The sequence below is a fragment of the Mustela nivalis genome (assembly GCF_964662115.1).
Source record: "Mustela nivalis genome assembly, chromosome: 5".
Lineage (NCBI taxonomy): Eukaryota > Metazoa > Chordata > Mammalia > Carnivora > Mustelidae > Mustela > Mustela nivalis.
In genome coordinates this window covers 82,863,535-82,886,321 of record NC_139024.1, presented here as the reverse complement: position 1 = coordinate 82,886,321, position 22,787 = coordinate 82,863,535, and the positions used below count along the sequence as shown (strand labels likewise).

The 22,787-nt window shown below is 54.4% G+C and overlaps 1 protein-coding gene across 4 annotated transcripts in view; it reads left to right on the top strand.

The window, feature by feature from the left end:
- The window catches only part of CPNE5 (copine 5), an 88,792-nt gene that overhangs the window by 52,261 nt on the left and 13,744 nt on the right, over positions 1-22,787 (top strand). For 3 of the 4 annotated variants that reach the window (XM_082732108.1, XM_082732110.1, XM_082732109.1), the window contains 5 exons: positions 2,551-2,654; positions 7,255-7,359; positions 14,447-14,488; positions 16,070-16,145; positions 21,876-21,929. In XM_082732108.1, coding sequence (XP_082588234.1) covers positions 2,551-2,654; positions 7,255-7,359; positions 14,447-14,488; positions 16,070-16,145; positions 21,876-21,929 — 381 coding nt within the window. Of the gene's footprint in view, positions 1-2,550; positions 2,655-5,786; positions 5,863-7,254; positions 7,360-14,446; positions 14,489-16,069; positions 16,146-21,875; positions 21,930-22,787 lie in introns of those variants that run through there. The other variant, XM_082732111.1, reaches the window with a different exon arrangement.

Below are 22,787 nucleotides of genomic sequence, written 5' to 3'. Positions count from 1 at the left end.
CCCGCCTCGGTGACCCTCTGTGTGACCTTGGACACAGGACAGGATTTAAAACCCTCAGTTTCCTTATCTGTAAAATGGAGAGAGTAGCAGAGTTACTTCATATGGCTGTTGTGCAGATTCAGTGAAATAATGTGCATAAAGAGGAGGCCTCATACAGTGACTTGCATGTAGTAAGTGCTCAATAAAGAAGTCGGTCTTTTATTCCAGGTCTGAAGTCCTAGATTTCTCTGGAGGCTTAAGATTCCTGGGTCTCCTAGGCCTTGCAAGCCCCCAGTCCAACTCCTGCTTCCTCTCGGGTGGGCCGTGAAGAGGGACAGGAGGAAAGCCATCATTACCTGGGCCCCTCTGTGTGCCTCAGCACGGCCCCTCCTCAGCATCTCCCTTGAGGGGGCACTTGCGGCCCAGGTTAACCAGAGGCCAGCCCCTCCCTGTCCATACCCACCCCAGAGTCGGAAGAAACCAGAGCAGCAGACCCCATGAACTGGACAGCGCTCTCTCTCTCAGGGAGCAGAGTGGGGTGCCAGAAGAGACATGGCTTGGAAATCCATTCGTACGCGTGGAATTGCCGGTCTACCAGTTGCCCACTGGTGATCTTGGCCAGGGTAGCTGCTTCCACCCCCTGGTTCCTCATTGATAAAAAAAGCAACAAAGGATTACTTCAAGGGCTAAAGGTATAAGGAGCTCAGTGACTTGGCCATGCCTACGGTATCTAATAAATGTATGTTGAATGAATGAATGAGAAAAGGGAGGGCTGCTTTGTGTTTGCTATTGTCAGGTGTCCTGAGGGAAGGTGTGTGAGGGGGTGGGGCTGGGGCAGGGACACAGTCCACTCCTGTCATGGGTACAGGGAGGGGCAAGGGTACAAATAACCATGATAGCTTGCATGTTCAAGGCCCCTGGTGTGCACCATACCCTGTTTCCAGCACTATCATCATATTGACTCATTTCAACCTCACACCAAGCCTATGAGGTAGGCTGCCAGTACCCAGTTCTACAGATGAGAACACTGAGGCCAGAGAGGGTGAACAACTTGCTCTAGGTCACACAGCTAGAAAGGGACGGAGCTGGAGCAGGCAGCCTGGCCCCAGCAGCCATATTCTTTTTTTTTTTTTTTTCCCTCCCAGCAATCATATCCTTAACCATTATACTATCATACCCACCCCCAAACCTTTGGCCATGTCCTTCAAACTTGGGGAAAGTTACCTTTTCATCTCTGCCACCATTTTGGTTCTCACAGGGCTGTAGGACACTGATCTCATGAGACTGGCCCCCCAGTGAGAGGAAGGGGGCAGTGTGAGAGCTAGGTGACTTCCCGACAGGCCCTGGCTCTGAAGGGCAAGCTGGGCCCCAGGGACCTGACGACAAAGCTCCCAGCCCTGGCCACCTGGCAGCTGATTTGTCCGGATGCAGACCTTTCAGGTTGAAGAGGCCATATGGTGATGGCTGGAGAGGAGGATGTGGGGGCACTTCTGCCCAGGGCCCTGTCAGCCGCAGCAAACTGAGGGATGGGGGGCCACGGAGGGGTCCAGCAGTCCTCTCCGGGGCCTGGGTAACTTCTTTGTGCTCTTGGGCTGAGTCAGGGCAGTCAGATACCAGGGCTCTGCTTCTCGAACTTGGGGGAGTCACTCCATTCTTTGAGCCTGAGGCCTCTTACCTTGGAGAGGTGGGTGGGTTTCTCATGGGTTAGTGGGCATGAAAGTGATGTCTCATTTTTTTTTTTTAAGATGTATTTATTTGAGAGAAAGAGAGCATGTGAGCAAGGGGAGGAACAGAGGGAGAGGGAGAGGGAGAGGAAGAATCCCAAGCAGACCCCCAGCTCAGCACAGAGGCTCCATCCCCTGACCCTGAGATCATGACCTGAGGTGAAACCAAGTGTCCGGTGCTTAACCGACTGCGCCACCCAGGAGCCCCAATGATGTTTCATCTTGACCGTCTGCTGGGAGCCACCCGGTGTGTGAGGGGATGAGGCAGTGTGGACAGAGTGAGGGCTCTGAGGTTGGCAGACCCAGCTCAGAGGAGCCTTGGGTGAGCTGATTCAGCTCTCTGAGCCATTGTGTGAAAAAACAGAGTTGAGGCACATCAACACTGATGTGACTTCACTCTGCCAAGGGCTTTGCCTCTAGTCCTTGCAACAGCCCTTTGAGGTGGGTGCTGTGATCAGCCTTGTGGTACAGAGGGGAAACTGAGGCACTGAGGGGTTGCCTCCCTTGTCTAAGGTTGCACAGCTAGAAAGTTTAGAACCAGAATTCAAACTGGGGCAGTGGGTTCCAGAATCCACCTGCTTCACCCCCAGCCTCTGCCCCCTACCCTGCACTGCTCCATCAGACCTGCCCAGTGGGGTTGTTTGAAGATGGAATGGGATCCCCCAAGTATTAGCCCAGGGCCTGGCCCTTCATTGGTGCAGGGCAAACAAAACATGCTATCCTTTAACCAGCTTGGGGCTCGAAATCCTTCTGTTTTCCAGGGCCTCGGGACTGTGTTTCCACGGGGATTGGGGCACCCTCCAGCCTTCTCCTGCCTCACACCCTTGTTCTGCCTCCTTCCTACCAGGATGTAGCCACAATGCAGTTCTGTGCCAACAAGCTGGACAAGAAAGATTTCTTTGGGAAGTCCGACCCCTTCTTGGTGTTCTACAGAAGCAATGAGGATGGAACGTGAGTTCCCTGACCACACTTCACCCCCTTTCCAGCATCGGGCAGGGAGGGGTGTGGCGACCTGCCAAGCAGGGGGGCTTGGACTTGCTTCTTTCCAGTGGTACCTGGGCCTCCTACTCAGCATGGAAGTCAGGGGCTCCCAGTGGTACCCTGACACGTGGTTGGGACCAGTGGGAGGTAAGGGCAACCCCGAAGCCAGGGTGCCATTCTGAGGGCCTCAGCCATGGTTGTTGGAGGTAGAGGGGAGTGAGCGAAAGCTGGGCTAGGGTGGGAAGGAAGGATCCCTCCGATAGCCCCTTCCTTCTTACACATAAGTCAGCGCATATCTCCAGCCCACCCCTCCTCTGCCCGCAGCCCTCGGAACACCCACACTAACCCACGCACCCCCCCACCCAACTACCACACGCCCAGCATGGCAAATCAGGACCCTGTTACCTGCCCAGCCCCACACCTTGCCAAAGGCTTCATTCAAAACTGCACGCGTCTTTAAATCCCCCATTTCCTCCTCTCCTCTCCCTAATCTGGAAGCCACCCACAGTATGACGGAAACACACACAGCGCGGCGGCAAATGTAGGTCAGCTGTGCACACGGATGCTCAGATTCCAGGTTGAGGGTCTGGGGACCTCTGTCCACCCCACCAGCTCGCTGTGTGACCTGGGGCAAGTTATGCCCCCTCTCTGGGCCTGTTTTCTCATCAGGAAAATAAGCCAGTTGGATGAGGCAGTCTCCACCGTCTCTTGAAGCAACATGGCTTTGGGAGGCTGTGGCCACTTTGAGCTGGGATGCTGCCGAACCAGGAAGCCATGGGGTCAGGGAGGTTAATTAGAAAGACACTGCTGGAGAAGGAGAGGGAGAAAATGGATCCATGGGGAAGGAGAAGAGAAAGGCAAGAGAAAAGCAGAGCGCAAAGCAGGTGTGCCCGGAGCAGAGGGCAAAAAGGCCTCCGCCCAGTTCCCCTGGATTCTGGAACTGTGTGTGTGTGTGTGTGTGTGTTGGGGGGCAGGGAGGAGTAGGAGGAGGTGTGTTTCAGTTCAAGAGAAAACTGATTTTAAAACCTGAACGAACAAAACAAGGGAAATTAGGTGTGATCATTTGCATAACAAAAGGAGTCTTTGTCTCACCAAAGGACTCCCAGCAGGATTTCTTTAAATAATTCTTGTTGACTTTGACTTGACTTGAGGGAGGGAGGGAAAGGGCCCAGCGATGTTCCGGGCGCCCACGGAAATGTCCACACAGGTCCCCTCCAGAGAGCCAGTGCCTGGTCGGGCCGGGTTTGTTTCAGAGGTGAAGGCCAGCGGGGCCAGGAGAGAGGGATTGGGGTTTAGGAGCAGCGGAGGGGTGTGTTGCAAAGTGTTTGCCAGTGATTGTTCTAGCAGAGCCTGTGTAGGATGGGTGGGGAGGGGGTAGGGAAGAGGGAAAGACTCGTGACTGACACCGTGAACAGGTGGGAGGTGCTGCACCGCAGGCGAGCCTTGCTGGGGGGAATGCAGGGAGGAAGTGGGGAGGGGAGGGCGGGGCAAAAGGACAGTGAGCAGACCTCATTGGGCAGTACTGGGGTGGTCACTGAAGTCAGAGCCCCTTCCTGGCAGTGGAGCTGTGGGAAACCCAGAGTGTTAAAAATGGCAAAGGAGCTGGTCCAATGGGGGAGGCGATGGGAGTTTATTTGGGGGTGAGTTTCCCTTGAGGCACGGGCTGGATCTCTCCAAGGGCAGCAGGAGAAACCCACCCAGAGCCCCCCAGAGGGTGGGGCTGTCTGTGGGCACAGGTCAGAGGCTGACCTGGTGGAAGCAGGGTGGTTACCCAAGGTTTGAGGAGAGACCAGTAGAAGGTTCGGGTGACATTACCAGTTAGGAAGAGGTCAGAAGGAAGGTCAGTGAAGGAACCCAGGGAGTGGAATGTCCTGGGGGTAAGGGGAGGAAGCGCCCACGGAGCACCCATGGAGCTGCTGGTGCTGTACCTACTTTGTCTTCTTCAGTCCCGGTCACCCCTCCAGCTCTGCCAGTCTGCCAGGCTGCCCGCTGTGTACCTTTAGGCAAGTCTCTTAACCCAATGGAACTTTCTGGAATGATGGGAGTGTTCTGTCTCTCACCATCCAATACAGTCGCCATTAGCTACCGTAGCTGTTGGGTATGTGCAAAGGGTGACTGAGGACTTTAATTTTTAATTAAATTAAACTTTAATTTAATTTAAAGGTAAATAGCCCCATGTGGCTAGTGGCTACCATATCGGACAGTGCACCTCCCCAGCTTGGTTTCTTGTTATGTACAGTGGGGATAAGCCTACCACCTTCCTCACAGGGTTGCTGTGAGGACCAAGTGAGTTCATATGTGTCATTAGAACAGGGCGTGGCAGTATTAGCTACTGGATCCACCCCCCCAATCATTTTACAGTGAAGGGGAAGCTCAGAGAAAGTCTCTTGCTCAGGGAGGCACAGCTGGTAGCAGGGGTCCTAGGACTGGAGCTTCACCTGTTAGATCCTCGGGTTCATGGTCTCCCACATCACGGCCTGAGCGGATATCGGGGTGAATTGAGTTGAGCCAGAGATGTCTGCAGGACCATTTCCATGCCAGGGCCTGGCCCCAGGGCAGCTGCAGCAGGGAGTCCAGGGGTCTGTGGATTTGGTGGTGAGGGGCTTGGAGGACCTTAAAAAAAGCAGCTTCAGATCAGAAGCCCGAGGGAGGCAATCAGGCTAATAGTGCAGAAGACCTGGTCAGGATACTGGTTGGCAAGGGAGAAGAGACGGAGAAGTCGGTGGGTCCAAAGAGATGGAGGGGCTGGGAGGGTCCACAGAAGGTGGGCGTGACTGTTCCAGGTAGTAAGTCTCTGGAGCCCAGCCCCAGGCTTCTGCGCAGGCGACCTTCCCTCCCTTCACAGCCCAGGGGTGGCTCCTGATTCTACCTCTCACGCCCTCCTCCCCAACCCTTTTGTCTTCCTGCCTTACCTGCCTGCCCCAGCTTGGGCAGCCATGGCCCCCTCCTGTCCCCGTCCTCATTCCCATCCTAGTCACCAGCTCCAGGGTGTGTGGGGAGGTCTCCCACATGTATCTCCACACTCCAGTGGGCGGGCGAGAAGGAGCAGAGAAGAGAAACGCTGAGCCGCGGTGACAGGAATGACATTTTGACTTGAAAATTGCCAGAGAAGAAATGGCAGAGGCTGTGTGGGCACGGGCGGGGCCCAGGCGCTTTCCTGCGTGACCTTTCTAGGCTGGTAGGTGGCTGGGGTGGGGGTGGGGAGGCTGGGAAATCACAGGGGGACAGCTTGTGCCCCCGGCCCCCTCTCTGGCTCCTGGCTGCCCCTCTGTGTTGGCAAGGGCAGGCTGCTACGATGCGGCCAGCAGGCACGCACGGGGAGTGGGCAGGGACGCTGGACTGGAGCCCGGCGGGGTAAGCCAGTCCGACACTTTCAGTTTGCAAAGCAGGCTCCTGGATTCAGACTGGGAGAGCCGAAAGTGTCTAAGAGATTGTCTAAGCCAGGGGCCTCACTTTCACGGCCTTTAACGCCAGGGAAAGCTGTGGAACATACATCTATTCATTAGTTGGTTCCTAAAAAATATTTAGCGAACGCTTACTTAGTGTCAGGCGCTGGTCTGGGCACCAGAGATAAATCAGTGATCCAGGAAGACCAAACAAACCCTTGCCTTCACAGAGCTTGCGTTTCACCGACAAACCGTACAAGTAAATAAGGAGACACATAGACTGTGTCAAATGTCAAATGATAACAGGTAAAATGGAAAAAAAGCATGGAAGGGGACAAAGGGATGTCAGAGACAGGGGACCAGGGGTTAAATAAATTTTATATCAAGGCGGGTGCTTTTATCAAATGGGTGACACTGGAGTAAAGACCGAAAGGAAGTGAGTAAGTGAGCCATGGACATGGGAATCTGAGGAGATAACGCTCCAGGCAGGGGAGCAGCAAATATATGAAAGTCATGCACCCAAGGTCACCCCGATTTTAGGGTTTCACAAACCCTTAAATCCCATCCACAGATCCTTCCGCGGATCTCAGATGAGGAACGTCTGACAGTAGCCAACTCCCTGAGTTTATAAGGGAGGATCAGCTTACTCAAGGTCACACAGAGAGGGGGTAGGGGGGCAGAACGCATTATCTCCTGACACTCCCCACCTCCCCCTGGGAATCTCTCTCAACTGTCACCAAGAAATGGCCAGCATTATCTCCTGACACTCCCCACCTCCCCCTGGGAATCTCTCTTAACTGTCACCAAGAAATGGCCACCTGCCTGGGGGGCTCGGTTGGTGAAGCATCTGCCTTCAGCTCAGCTCACAATCCCAAGGTCCTAGATGGAGCCCTGCTTTGGGCTCCCTGCTCACTGGGGAGCCTGCTTCTCCCCCTCCCTCTGCTCCTCCCCCTGCTTGTGCACGCTCGCTCGCTTGCTCTGTCTCAAATAAAAAAATAAAATCTTTAGGGGAAAATGGCTGCAGGTAGTGTCTGGATGCTGCTAGTGACGGGGAGCTCATCGCCTCATGAAGCTCTAGCTTCCACTGTCAGGCAACCGCAGAGGTTAATCGGTTGGCCCCTCTGTTGACCTGGATTCTGCCTCCCTCGGTTGGGGCCTGACACCTTCCGTCTCTTCTTCACCAGGTTCACCATCTGCCACAAGACCGAGGTCATGAAGAACACCTTAAACCCCGTTTGGCAAACCTTCTCCATCCCTGTGAGAGCACTCTGCAACGGGGACTACGACCGGTGAGATGAGACACTGTCCCTCACAGGGGTAGGGGGTAGGGGGTAAGGTGTAGGGTATAGGTGCTGGCTGTCTGGGCAGTGGGGGCGGAGCCCCCCAGAGCTGTGCTGTTCCTGCCGCTTGCCTCCTTGGGCTGTGTCTGCCTCTGTTCCCCACCCCGCCCCGCTGCCCTGCCGCCGTCCCCCTGGTCCTGCAGCCCACTGCTAGTGGGGGACCTCCCCAGCCAGGGGGGATAGGAAGCCAGGGAGCCCCGGTGGGTGTTGGGTGTCCCCGCCTGGAGCTCTGCAGCCTGTGTCTTTGTGATTTCCAGTGGAGGGGCAGGATGGGGGCTCTTGATGCAGGCAGAGGTGGCCACGCCAGCCCCAGCTCCTAGCAGATGGACTCTGGGGAGTCAGGATCCCAAGATAAATGGGGTATGAGGGGCGGAGTATGGAGAACTCTTGGAACTTTCTTGATGTGCGGCAGCCCATCCTGATCACACGTCTGTCGTCTCTCACTGTCATTGTTTGAGTGTAGGTTGTTGGGTGTAGGTACCAGGGACCTGGTTTCTAACTCTGGCTCTGTGAATAAAAAGCGCTGTCAACCTGGGCAAGCTTTGACCTGCCTGAGCCTCAGTTTCCTTATCTGTAGAATGAGTTTTAAGTATCCACCTACCTTCAAGGGCTGTTTAGAAGCTCCCATGAACTTCAACCTACAAGAAAGCCCTGATGTGCATAAAATACTAAATCCCGCATTTTGTCCACATTTATTGATTTACCACCGTCTGCTGGGCACCACGCTAGATGCTGGGAATTCAGCAGGAGACCAAACATGCCGTCTTCACCCTTCGCCCAACCTTGTGGAGTTTACATCCTTGTGGGGGAGGCAGACATTAATCCGATCACCACACAAAGAAACAGATAATTGCATGTTGTGTTGAGTGCCGGGGAGTGGGAGCGCAGTAGGATGGCATCGGTCTGTGTGAAGTTTCGAGAACCTGGCCTGCTTTCCTGTTGATTGCTGTTGCCGGTGGATGAGCTGCCAGATGGGATGGAACACGGGGCCTCTGCAGGCTATCCGGACAGGAGCACTGGGGTGTCACAACGGACCTGGCAGGGGATCCTGGCTGATGCCGTTGGCAAGGGCTCCCTGGGACCCTGCTCACAGTGTCTCCTGACTGGGTACATGTTGCGGGGAGGAGTGGGAAGGACAGTGCGGATGGCCTTCAGACATCCCTGTCTCCCTCCAGGAAACCCTCAGGCGGCCCTGTTAGGTTGCTGATCCAGGAGATGAGGTGACTCCTTTTCCTGCCTCTTAGCTGGGACAGATCCGCCAGTCTGTTCCATGGGCGGTCGCTGAGTACCTACGATGTGTGCTCAATGCTTCGCCTGCAGCTGTGTGGCTTTCAAGGGAATATAGCCACGTTTCCATCTCTAGGGAGCCTCGAGGCTGACCACAGGGAGCTCAGATGTGCACACATCTGCATTTTAGATAGCTAGATAATTGTGCAAAATGAGACTGGAGACAAAAATAGACATTGCAGCCAAATGAAGCCCTGTTACATGTCTGGCCAGTCCTGGGGCTTCCGGGGGCTGTGGAGTGGAAGGACAGTCTGGTTGGAGCAGGAGGGTGAGAAGGAGACTTGGGGAAGGCTGGGAGGTACTGTGGGGGGTGGTTCTGGTTGCTGGAAGAATGGTTGAATTAGCGAGAGGTGACAGGGAAGGGGGGCAAATTGGAGGTTGGGGGATGGGAGAACATAGCAGTTCAAGTCTCACAGGGTGGGAGGAATTGGCATCTCTGGCTGTTGGGGGCTCAGCCGACCCCTGACAACCCTGCACCCTGAGAACCCAGCCTTGTCAGTGACAGTGAGGGGGGTAGTTGGGCTCAGACAACAGGGCTCGCTGTTCAGCCACCAGTGGAAGTGAAGTTACGGGAACACCTCCAGAGCCCACCCCCATCCCTCCCCTTGCAGGCTGAGCCCCAGACGGGTTTCTCTCCAGCATCCAGGACCCTCTCCACAGCCGGGAACAGACTGACCGTGACGTGACTGACAGTGGTGTTAATGGAGGGGGCCAGGCCTGTCACGCGGCTCCTCTGCCACCGAGCTCTAGGACGACCTATGTACCCAACAGCCACTTGGGCGGTGCAAGTGTCTGGAAGGCCCTCACAGGGTAGGAGAGGGAGGGGTTTGTGCAGGAAAACAAAGCCATTTCCCTCTCCCCACCCCCCCGAGGTACCTCTGGTAGCTCACAAAAATACATTCAGTTTAATCTAGCAGCCGTGTCTTCCAAGCCAGCCAGGCCACGGACATGCTGCTGGGTGCTGTGGGCATAGTGGACATCAGATCCGAGCCTCCCTGTTAGGTTACTCCCAGGCCAGAGTGGGAGACTATGACATTATTACTATGACCCCAGGTAGTAGTAGTAGTAGTAGCAGTAGTAGTAGTAGTAGTAGTAGTAGTAGTAAATGCTCTTGTAGCACTTCTGTGGTCATTTATGTATGTAAGCTAATTTCATTCTTCCAACAATTTCCTCTGAAAAAGGTGCTAATACTATCCACATTTTACAGGTAAAGAAACTGAGGCTCAAAGACGTTAACAGCTCACCTAGGATCTTACTGCCCATCAGTGGTAGAACCATTATTTGGAGCCAGGCAGGCTGCCTAGAGAATTTGTATTCGTGTCCCTCATGCTCTGGGGCCAAATGGCTAAGACGGGTGTGAGTGGGGCACATTTAGTGGAGGGCTTGCCCAGGGACTTGGGGCAGGTCTGCTTGGAGCCTGGAGGTGAAGACTTGAAGGCCTGGCCATCTGTCTAAATCTGGGAGTGAAAGGGATTTAGAGGACGTTTGTGTTTGGAGCTGAGGTTGAGAGGGAGAAATGGAAGAGTGACAGGGACCCTGAGGGGGCAGCTGTGTGACAGGCACAGCAGTGCTCTGCCAAGCAGAGAGGAAGACAGAGAGCTGGCAGAGGTGAGATGTCCCAGGTCCTGCACAAGTAGGGAGCAGGAGAGAGACACAGAGATGGTCCGAGAGCTAGGAGGGTACTGGGAGAGGGCGGCTGGGGCAGAGCCCTGGGCTCGGGGAGAATCCAAATAGAAGTATCAACTCCTCCCATGAAGGAGAGAGCTGGGAGGGCGAGAAGCAGGGATCTGTGAGGCAGGAGAGTTTACTTGGAATGAGGGGGTGGAAACCAGTTAAGATGACTGAGTCTTTCAGACATGGGTCAAATTGTGCCCTAATTGGTTTAAATACATTACCCTATTTTGTGAATTTAAGTTTCACGGCAACCCTAGAAGCTGGGCCCTAAGGACATGCCCATTTCACAGATGGGGAAACAGAGAACTAGAGCTTATGTATCTTGCCCAAGCAAGGAGAAGGTATATTTCCCTTCTCCAGAAACTGCCTTCTCTAGAGGCAGAGGTCCACCTCACCTTTGCTGTCTCCAGTTCAAATCCAAGCGAGCCAGCTGGGCAGAGCTGGGGACAGTGGGGCTGGCGTCAAGATCAGAGTTGTTCCAGCCCTCCTGTGGGGTGAAATGGGTGATGACAAGAAGCCCTTCCCCAGCCTTTTCTGAAGCCCCTCTGCTCTGGCCTTGGGCATTCTGCAACTTGAGGATCTATTCACCCTTGAGCCAGCCAGATTCTCCTGCTTAGGCTGCCGTCCCTCACTAACACCTTAATGTTGAATGTGTGGATGTAAAGAGGGTAAGTTGTACTGGGTCCTCCCCTGGAGAGGGGAGATGATTCCCCAGGACTGGGGGCTCTCACATCCCAGAAGCTACACACTTCTGTGGGACTGCTAGAGAAGGGAAATACATCACCCTTGAACCCTACCGCATGCTGAGTCCTGGGAGGGGGCCCAGCTACTGCATATGACCAGCTGACACACGTAGAAGCTGAAGCTGAAGGCAGAGGAGGGAAAGCCTCTGCTGTGTGGCTGTGCTTACACAGAGCTCCACCTTCCAGCGTTGCTGCCTGTCCCCCTGAACCCCAACACCCGTCTTCTTCCCCGAAGCCTCTAAGACTGTTGGGCTGACTCGGTCAGTTTAGGGCCAACCCCTGGAGTCCTGTCAGCCTAGTACCTCTTCCTGCCCTGGAGAAGCTCATTAGGAGAGAGACACAGTTCTGCTCCAAGGAGACTGTAGATAGAGCTGTCGGTGTGCAGGTGTTCAGAGAGGGAAGCCTGCAGTCTTTGCTGGCCTCCCTTGGCCCCGCTGGCTTGCTAAGGCTCACACAGACCCAGCTCTGTCCCCGCAGCCCCAGGCATCCAGAGACCCACAGGACACTGGCTCCTGGCCCCAAGCCTGGCTTCACAGCTTGATTTGGAGAAAGCCCCACCTTCGCCCCCCATCCCCTGCCCACGCTCCGGGCTTCCCTTCATGATTTTGTGTAAGGAGGGAATTGTCACTGCATGATAACTTCACAGAGTTGTGAGATCTCAGTCAGACGACAGATATTTAATAATATTTATATTACCTACTATACGCCAGGCACCGTTCTAGAAGCTGAAGATTACAGCAGGGAACGAAACAACCCACATTTCCTGGTCTCAAGGAGCTGACGTTTTCATGGTGAATAGCAATTGCTTGGGAGACAGGGACTTGGACGAAAGGCTGGAGTGTTTTAGGTGGAGCAGAACATGTGTCCAGTCCTGGTGTGAATGACACATGAATGATGTAGTTGACTTCTCACAATGCCAAAGTGGGTGTGATGATCCCATTTTACAGAGGGGTAAACAGAGTCCCTGGGGCCTTTGAGAGGGCTGGGCTGAATTTGCACAGGAATCTCACCCCTGGAAGTCTCAACCTCAGCAGCAAGTTAAAATTCCCCAGGGAGTTTTTAATACGCCCCCTGCCCAGGCTGTACCCCAGACCAACTGATTCTGAACTGCTGGCATCAGGATTGCTAATACGCGCCCCGCCCTGGATCCAGTGTGCAAATGATGGGGGAGCCCAGCCCTCTCCTCTAGAGAAGGTCGGTGGCTCTGGCCAGGCATTCCAATCAGCCAGGGGATGTTCCAAAACTACCATCCAGACCAACTGAATCAAGCCCTTGCGCCCTGGGATTAAAAACAAGAAACAAACAAAAACCAAAAACCTCCTTAGTGATTTTGGGGGGTATCCAAGGCTGTGTCTGTAACTGGGGTCCTCCTGTAGTTTCTGAGTCTGTGGCTGTCACTGATCCAGTCGCCTGAGTGGCTGGTGTTGGTGGTCTCAGGAGAGACACTCCTTGCTGGGGCCCCGAAAGTCCCCTGCAGAGCTGCATGGGTCTGGGAAGGACTGGTTGACTTTGGCATTGTGGGTCAGGGTCCTGGCTCTGGCCCTGGCCAGCTCTGGGCACATCCCTTAGGGCTTGGCTTCCCCAGCTGGAAATGAACGCACACAGCAGAGCCGCGGGGTGTGTGTATGTGGGGAAACTTTAAACTAGATCCCAGGCTCTGCCCAGAGACGCCAGGAACAGGACTTGGGGCTGTGTATGTCTGACAGGCTCTGTGGTGATCAGCCACATGGCCAGGCTTGGATACCACTGAGGTTACTTCCAGCCTTGTCTTTTCAGGAACTGGAAGTTGCAGAGCCCAGGTACCCAGGCGGGAGGGTCCCTGATTTAAGTAAATTTCCTATGAAAAGCAATCCAAGTGTGGCCGAATGCCAGAGTGGAGAGGGGGAGGCATTTTTACGGAGACCCACCTGTGCGCCTTGTGGGCTCTGCCAACTCCACTAGTATCCTTCTTGAAAAGGATGGTCTGTGGCTCAGAGAAGTTCAGTGACCTCTCCAGGTCCCACAGCATCTGCACTCCAGCCTCTTTCCTCTCTTTCCAGTCACCAGCCCCCTCCCCCCCCTTCAGGGACCTAGATTTTTTTCTAGATTTTTTACCCCACGATTCACTCGAGAGAGACACAGTATTTTGTTTTTCCTAAGAATTTAAGAGGATTCCTTGAAATGACGGGCTTCCATGCCTGCCCCATTTACCTAGATGGTCACAAAAATCCGGGGTGGTGCACGACCTCCCAGACGTTCCTCCATGGGGGGACAGTTGATGCCTGGCGGCGGGCAGATTCGTACCCCGCCCTCTGGCCCCGGGAAGGCTCATCTACGGGGAGACAGCGCCTCCTGCTGGGGGCCGCGCCACCCCGAGGCCGACTTCTCGAAGACCCAAAGACTGGCTGCGGCCCCGGGGCGAGATGATCTATAACTAGAAGACAGGCCCAGGCAGCTGTCTCTGCGAGCCCCAATTCCGACGGAGGCTGGAGACCCCGGCTCCCCCACGCCTCTGGTTCCACCCCCCCACCCCCCACTACCCCGATCCTGAGCCTGCAGGGAGACCCTGGCAGCTGCCCCTTCCCCGGGCCTCCCTGGAGGACCACTGGCACCAAGGGTTAACCCGCGGTCTTCCACCTCCCTCCTCCCACCTCTGGTCTGCTAGCCTGTTACCATGGAAACGGGCTAAAAATAAAATGGGCTCCCAAAGCCCAGCCCCCTGCACAGGAGTCAAAACAAACTAATTAAAGCAGCCAGGCTAAAATATGAAGATAATTACACCCTCACTCAGGAGCCAGTCGTGGCAATGGAAAAGCTCAGCAGGCCATTCCTGACTGGGGGAGGCCCTGGGGCCCTCCATGCCGGTCTGTGCTGGTTCCCCATTGCTCAGACTCCTCGGATGGGGGTCCCACCAGTTCGTAGTCTTGTTATCCCTCCCCAGGAGAGCGCAGGGCTCTGGCCTGAGATCCCAGGGTCCCTCTGCCCGCCCCCGCCATAAATCCGCACTATGGCTTCTTTCTGCACTATGGCTTCTTCCCGGGACCTGTGTCCCATCTGGGGTGGCCAAGGAGAAGGTGGGGTGACTGAAGTCTGAGACTGTTTTTCCATATCGTTCCTGAAACTCAGGCAAGTCCCTAGGCAGCTTTGAGGATGCCTCTGTGCCCAAGACCTTTACTAAAAGGCCTAAAGATAGTTCCTTTGTCTCTGGGGCTGTTGTGTGTCCTCTGAGGGCCCTAGAGCCTGGTGGATGTCTCAGTGCACCTTTCTGGCCCAGGAGCATGGGAGGGACCTTGTCTTCCCGGCCATGCAGGTGCTGGGTCAACCCACCCCACCACGGGCGCTTTGCCTTGCAGGACCATCAAGGTGGAGGTGTACGACTGGGATCGGGATGGCAGGTAAGCAGGCAGGAGGACAGAAGGTGAGCGGGGATGAGAGCAGCCCCGAGGGGTGGTTGGGCCCTCCCCTCAAAGCGGGAGAGCTAGCCAATGCCCTGAGGGGGTGGGCTATGGGGAAGGGTAAGCTTTGATGCACACGAAGGGTCCCTTGAGCCATGAGGCTGTCCCTGAGTTGGGCCAAGCCGGGCCAGGAGGAGGACAGTTCTGTTTGGGTTGTGGGAGGCCAGTACCCTCCCTGTCTGTGCCTGGAAGGGCCCCCACGGAGCAGTGTCACTGGGAATTCATAGATGAGGACAAGAATGGGCCTCTCCTGGCTCTATTCCAAATGTCCTCTGGACTCTGCCATTCTGTGGCACTATGAGGGGTGTTGTAAGGGGACTTTTGCCCCATAATCTCCATCCATACCCCTCAAGTCTGTGATGCTGATAGGGGGTACTGTAAAGGGCTGTGCAAACAGAACTCAAGGTAGACCCTAGACAGTCCAGGTGGCTCGCCTTTCCCTGAGGCCTTCTGAGACAGGATTCCAGTGCCACAGAACCTCTGTTAACTCGCTCTGTCCCCCTGTCCTCTCCTCTTTACCAGTTCCATGTTTCCTCTTACCCCAGAGCTCCCCATACTTCTCCTTCACTGGGGAATACTGGGGATAGCCTCCAGCTTATAGCATCCCGCCATCAAGGAGCTTGTAGTCTGAGTCCCAAGAGCTATAAATACATAGTCAAAATCCAGAGTGGCTTCCAGGCAGAGGCAGGCTCCAGGGACACCTCCTAGGCCTCACTCTCCAGCTGCTCCGGAGCCCCCCCCCCAGGCTGCCTCTCTCGGGGGTGGTGACCCCAAAAGGCAGCCAGCCATGGGAGAGATGGTGAGCGGGGTTCTTCTGCGGACAGGTGTTGCTGCTCTTACCAGGAACACATACTTGATGGGGCAGAGTCCCAGAAAGTGTGACCACCACAGAAAATCTCCGGCTACCTCCACGGACATGATGCAAACGGTCTTTTCAAAGACTGTTACTGGAAAAATGGCAGATACACAGAAAAAGAGGAGTCTAATGAAGGATTTTTTAAGCCTATCATCTGAATTTAACAAGTGTTACATGTTGCCACATTTGCTCTATGTTTTGCTGCTGTAGTTTAAATTACAGACATCAAGGCATTTCTACCTCTAAATATCTCATTGAGAACATCTAAAAAATAAGGACATTTTCCTACAGAACCCTGAATGCCATTATCACACCTGACATGTTGAACAATAATTCTTGAATGCCGTCTAATATTCATTTCATATTTAAATTTCTCCTGTCCTCCCTGAAAGACCCGGCCCTGCAGGTTTTGTTCAAACAAGACTCCAAGTAGAAGTGGGCCCCCTTCCCTGGGGCCCTGCTCTTGGCTAGGTGACCGCTGGCTTTCCTGCTCCACAGGGGACACAGGGCTCTTCCCAGGGGCCCAGCCTGTGTGCTGGCGTGTGCCCCTGGAGTGGAGGTCCTGGGCAGAATCGGGAGCCCAGGGCTGGGGTGTGAGAGTCAGGGAGATGGGCAGAGGCAGTACCCAGTGTGGGCCACTGTCTCACAGAGACCTTCTCTTACAGCCATGACTTCATTGGGGAGTTCACCACCAGCTACCGGGAGCTGGCCCGCGGACAGAGCCAGTTCAACATCTACGAGGTGAGGTGGACACCAGAAGTGCAGGGTTTGCTCTGATTATACTCAACTTCCAGCCACCGAGGACTACTGTGGGCCATGTGCTGGGCTGGGGTTTTCTCGTGTTCTGGGATGTGGCTCTTATTGTCTGAGTCTCAGAGAAGCGAGGGAATTTGCCCAAAGACACGTGGGTCAGTAAGTGGCAGAATAAAGAGGCAAACAATGTCAGCTTGCCTGGCTCCCCAAATCATTGAGTTACAGTGTCCCCACAAAGCGTTCTTCCAACAAGATGGGGGAGGAGGGGTTCCAGTGAGGCAGAAGTTGGGGCTGGGGGAAACCCAGGGTCCTGAGTTCAAGGTGGCTCTCTGCCTTCAATCAGAACAATTTCAGGGCCTGCTGAATATCTTACTGTTTCTGGAAGGGAAGAAACAGAGGAACAGGACTTAGGCAGCCTCCATCTGGATCTGGAGAATCTGGACAAGCCTCTCCCCACCCTGCCAGTCTTTCTGGAGATAATAGTGCTTGCCCTCCAAGGATAGTTTCTGCCGCTGAGTCTTCACCTGTGTGTGCTTGCCCTCCCGGGATGCCCTCTCAGCTTCCAAATTTAGCTTGAGTTCCAGCTCTTCTGGTGGCCTTCCCAGCACTCTGGTCTCGTGCTTTCTTCCCCATGTGAGCCTCATAGATAGTACAGTCTGTGCTAGACCCACTTAACCGCAGATACTTCTTCTTTTTTTTAAAGATTTTATTTATTTATTTGAGATAGAGAGCAAGAGAGCATGAGCGAGGGGAGGGGCAGAAGGAGAGGGAGAAGCAGACTCGCCACTGAGTAGGGAGCCTGGGAACATGAACTGAGCCGAAGGCAGACGCTTCACTGACTGAGCCACCCGGGGGCCCCAACCACAGATATTTCAAACCCTAACAACTGTCTGGGTTCATATCCTGCTGCTATCACGGACTGGCTCTGTGACCTGGGCTATGTTTCTGCACCGTTCCGTGCCAGGCCCACTGAGAATGAAAGAAGTCACTAGGACAGTGTCTGGCCCCTAGTGAGCATGACGTCACTCCTGTCTTCCAGCATCTTCTGTGGAGTGCAAGGAGAGTGACATCTCACAACAGCCCTAGAGATGGGCTCTCTCCCCACAGGGGCAGCCACTCAGCTAGTGACATTGAAGGGCCGGTTTTGACTCCCATCGCAGAGTCTGCGCCACTCCATACTCTCCCTTCTTCACCCCAGGTCTCTGTTCTGAGTGGGCGGGTCGCGAGTTCCACTGGACAGGAGCTCCCTGAGGGCAGACTGGGGGGATAGCCCTTCCTGGAGCCTCCCTTCACATGGGCCTTTGCAGTGCCTTGTGCACCTAGTAGGTGCTGATGGTCCGAGCATGTCCTGAATTCAGTTGAACGAGGCCATTGTGACGATGGAGCGTGGGTGCATTTCTTTGAAAGGGCTCCTATCCTCACAGTTAATTGCTTTGTTTTCTGCATCGGCAAAGGGAAGGGCTGTCTTGTTCTCCCACCTAGGCAGTGTGTATAGGGGGGGAAGTAGGCTCCAGCCTTCTCTGGCTGCCTTTAAGAAGATTTTTAGGGAAGGGATTCTCTCTTGGAGTTTGGCTTTTAAGAGTGCTTGACAGGCTCAGAAGAGGCTGTGATCTCTCAAGCTAAAAGCAGGAAAGGTTGGATTGACTTGTCGTCTCCATCGGAAAACGCCATTGGGTAGAAAAGGAATGAAAGTCTGGCAGTCCAGGGCGTAGGAGGGAGGCAGGCCTTGCCCCCTGGGTAGTGTCACTGGTAGGCCTTACTAGAGTCCAAACTGCCTGAGGAGAGAACAGGCTTCTGCTGGGAAAGACACCCATCTTGGGCCCTGGTGTCGTCACCCTGGGTGTCTGACTCGTATGTCCATCCAGCCACTCGGACTCAGCCTTCCCAGACTGAAGGCACAGGCTGAAGCCTCCCCACAGCTATGCCCACTCCCTGGCCAGCTGGCTCCTTCTCCTGGGCTGCCATCATGGCAGCCATGGCACCTGGGAGTCATCCTTGACACCACCTATCCATCCCCCACATCCACTCCACTGAATCCCACTACTCCTACTGTCCACGGACTCTGACATTTGTTCCCTTCACTCCTGCACCCCCCCCCCGCCATCATGTCACCTGTATGGAGGTGGAGGGGGCTTTGCAACAGCCCCCCTAATGGCCTTCCCCCCTCCTTCCGTCCTTTACTCAGAACTCCAAGGCCTCCTCCAAAATGGTAAACTGATCACATGGCTTCCCTGCTTAACCTTTGGCTGGGCAGCCTATCCACTGCCTGGCCAGGATTCACACAGAGGGGAGGGGAGGAGGTTCAGAATGACGCCCCCACCCCAGCTGAGATCCTGCAGGGCCCATTTCCTACAAGGTGGAGTCCGACTCCTCCCCAGGGGCACCATGCACCCCCAGCCGCCTACAGTCTGCGACAACCAGTGGGTGTGTATGAGCAGACCCATACCTCCCACCTCTAGCATGCCCCCAGGGTCTTACCTTGGCCCCTTCTTTCTGCTCACCACCATGTAGCCCCATTATGTTCTCTGAGGCTCTCTGAACCTCCCTGCTGGCTCAGTTCTGTGCTTCACTTCATGGTTCTCTCCTGGGGCTCCCTTTGCTCTTTTCCCTTTGGATCCTTGGGGACTCCCTTTGGGTATGATTCCTCCTCCAGGAAGCCTTCTCTGCCCGCACACTCACTCTACCCACAAAGTCTGAGGTAAATATCTCTCCTCCGTGCTCCCTCCCATGCCTCTCCCACGCCCCTGGCTATTATTACCTGTTTATCCTACTTCTCACCCCCTTAAAGACCATGAGGTCCCCAAGGGTGGGGGGTGTTGTCTCATTTGCTATTGTATTCCCGAAGCCAGCACAGCTAAGCCAGCACAGCTCCTGGCCCCTGGGAGCAGCTCTGTGGCTTGCTTGCACTGGAGGCCTACCCGAGACCTGCCTGGGGGGCCTTAGGGCCCCTGGGGGTGTGAGAAGAGGGAAAGAAGGCTGAGCTTTCCAGCCTGGGAGTTGGGAAGTTCCTGGCCTGGCCCCTAGGGGGCGACAGTGCCCTACGTGGAACTTCAGGGTGTGGCCCCAAGAGGCTAGTTGGTGGGGGTGGGGATGTGCGCTGGGAGTGCTGGAAACCTCAGAATAAACAGGGCGTTTCTTCAGTGCCCACTTCACATGAGGATCTGAGAACAAAACATGGCTTTAATATTAAAACAGTTATAATTAGAGAGTGGAAATGTGGAATACAGGCTAATTTAAAGTTAACACAGAAGACTTCAAAGAAATGTGCTTGTGGCCAGGTCTTTGGGCGACACCCAGACCCCCAGGAGGCCATGTTTATTCTCCTCAGCTGGGAGGGCTACTTGGGAATACAAGTTTGAGATGTATTCAGTTCTCAAAGTTCCACATCCTCATGAGACAGATTGGGACACCGAGGCACCGTACGGCATTGGAACTTTTCACAAAGCTATCTGTGAACACATCATCAGGGTGGCCTTCAAGTCCGTGGGGGCTCTGAGATTGTTCTGGGCTTCTCTCCCCAGGTACACGATTTCCACCTGCAGAACTTGCCAGCTCTCCTCACCTGAACCTTCCACCTGAGTCCCCAAATCCAGCTCTTCCTTCTGTCTATGTGGTTACCCCTGACCCCTTTCCCTCCAGCCCCCACAGCCACGCCCTGGGCCCGAGGTCTGTGGTCACTTCTTGACAGTGCTGTTTTCCCATAGCTCAGTACCTGTTCTAACAATCCCCAGGCCCTCATTACCTCTTACCTTCGTGGGGGCGGCAGTAGTGGTAGTAGTAAAAATTAATAGCGGCTAACACTTAAATAGTATTCACTACATTTCCAGACCATGTCCTAAACGCTTTACTTGTATTGACCTATTGAATACCCAAACCTCTCTATAAGGTAGGTACTTTCTATTCCTATTTTATAGATGAGGAAACTGAGGCACAGGGAGGTCAGGTAACTTGCCTAGGGTCACACAGCCATTAGGTGGCAGAACCGGGCAGGTAGACATGCCCCTGATGTCTCTCCTTCTCCCCTCATACTCATCTCTACCAGGGCTGCATCCTAGAGCCTGCTGTGATCATGGCCCCCTCCCGGCTTAGAGGTCATCAGAGTTCCCTGCTGGCTGCTGGGTGTTGTTCAGACATTTAACTTGGCATTCTAGGCTCTCTTCCAGCCAGCCCAGTTTGCTCTTCCACCTTGTGGTTCTGCTGTCCTGTTCTGTAGCTGTCTCCTCTCCTCCAAACTATCTCCTCGGACTGGAATGCCCTCCCTCCAGCTCCCCATGCCCAAACCCTTCCTGCTGTCAGTGCCTGCCGTCAGATGTCCTGGGAAGGCTTCGAGGATGCTCAGCGGCCGGGAAGGGTCCTTCCTTCCTCCAACTCCTTTCACGTTTCTGGCTCCCCATTTTTGGTGCCTCTTGTCCTCTGTCTCCTGAGGACATATCTTTCTCCAGCTGGAATGAAGATTCTAGAAGAGAGAAATTGGTGTCCCCCTCTCCCACCCATAAGTATTTGTTAAGGAATGTGTTTGTATTTGTTGTCAAGGTGGCACCCAGGAAGGCAGCACTGACCTTAGGGCAGGAACCTGGTTTCTAATTTTGTCACTACGCAGAGCCCTGTGTAACCTTGGGGAAAAGGCTTCTGTCCCTGGGTCTTAATTTCCTGATCTCCAGGAATGGATATTAACACTCATTCAGACAAAAGAGGCCTCTGCTGATGACAAAGCCGGCCACCCCCATGCAAAAGAACAGGGGATGGGGGAGGAGGGGCCATGAGTTCACCAGAAGCCTAGAGAGGACAGAGAGGGTGTGAAAATCAACCCAACTTGCTTCCTTTGATGGGAGATGAGGGCAAGGTTGGGCCTGAATGTCCCCCATGGAAACAAAAGACTTGGTGAGGCTTCTGGCCCATGTGAAAGGCCCTGGAAAGCTCAAGGGGAAGAGGGCTCACTTCTCAGCCTCCACGCTACCCACATCTTGGACTCGAAGATTCTTTGCGGTGGGAGGGGTTGCTGCCCAGAGCATGGCATGGTGTTCAGCAGCATCCCTGGCTTCTGTCTTCTCCCCGAGTCATGACAACCAAAGTGTCTCCAAACATGGCCAAATATGTGGGAGTGGTGGGGGGGGCAGTTGAGACCCCTGAGTTAAGCACACCCACAAGCGATTTTTTAGCATCTACTAAATAAGTGCTTAGGTCTGGTTTGGAATGAAACTGTTCACATGAGGAACAGTTAAGGAAGTTCTAACTGCTGTGTTGGCAGGGGGGCGTGGAGGGGGAGCCCCCAAGGCCCGAGGACAGCCCTAGGGCTGAATCTCCAAGGAGGAGCAGGGAAGATGGGAACTGGTGGTGGGGGAGGCATTCGGGGTGAGGGGAGCTGTTTGAGCCAACACACAAAGGCAGGCACAGACAGGGCCCCTTTGCGACATCGAGCCTCCTTTGGCAGCATTGGGTGGAGGGCGTGTTGGGGGAGCAGTGGGGAGGAAGGTTAAATAAATATTATTCCTGGTGTGTTCGGTTGTGGAACACTGGATCTAATCAGGAATGCATAAATCTAAATGCCAGTTCTCTCACAAAACCTCCCTGGAGCCTCCTCCCCCAGACCCCCCAGTCTTACACCCCCCATTCTTCTTACTAGGGCTGGAGCCATACCCAGGGATTGTTAGAAGCTCTGGGAGCCCACCCCTGACTGCTTGGAAACGCTCCTGACCTAGTACCTGTTTTCTCCTGCAGGTGGTAAACCCAAAAAAGAAAATGAAAAAGAAGAAATACGTGAATTCTGGCACGGTGAGTAGCCACGCCCCTCTCTGTAGCCGGGTGTGTACATCCTGAGTCCGGAGCTAGGTCTGCCTTGTCAGGAGTTGTGCGTGTCTGTGTGGGCTCGTGTGGGGTGTGGAAGCCAGACCTGGAGAGTTAAGGGTGGGAAGGGTGGGGCAAATGGAGCCACAGCCCTGGGGTGGGGGTGGGCAGCCAGTGTAGACGGTAGATGGGCCACACCACAGGCGCTGTGATACAGAATGAGAAATCCCAGAGAGGAACTCCCATGGGGACTTCCTGCAGAAAGGGAGAGGAAAAGGAGTCGTGAGCATTGAGCCCTTACTCTGGGAAATTCCCCACCGAGGTACTTTTCACAGGTTGTTTCCTTGAGAGGTAGACATTATCATCCCCTTGTCATAAAAGAGGAAACCAAGGCTGCCAGCAGGGAAGTGACTCAGTTAAGGTCACAGAGCCAGAGAGGCACAACCAAGGTCCTAGAGCTGGAGACGGCAGTCAGTGCCCGTTTGCCACAACGATCCTAGGATTACACGAGCCATGTGGCATCTGGGCACCTGCTCTTCAGGACATCCATGCATTTATCCAACAAACATTTCTTGAATGCTGCCATGTTCTAGGCATGAGGGATATAGCTGGGAACAAGACAGACTCACATCTTTACCTTCCTGGTACTTATATTTTAGTGGGGGAGACAGAAAACAAATACATATGCATACATATACCTGTATTTTTCAGGTGGTTATAAGTGCTGTGGAAAAAAGTATAAGAAGGTAAAAGGTTGGGGTGCCTGGGTGGCTCAGTCAGTTAAACTTATGTCTTGGCTCAGATCATAATCCCAGAGTCCTGGGATCAAGCCCTGCATCGGACTCC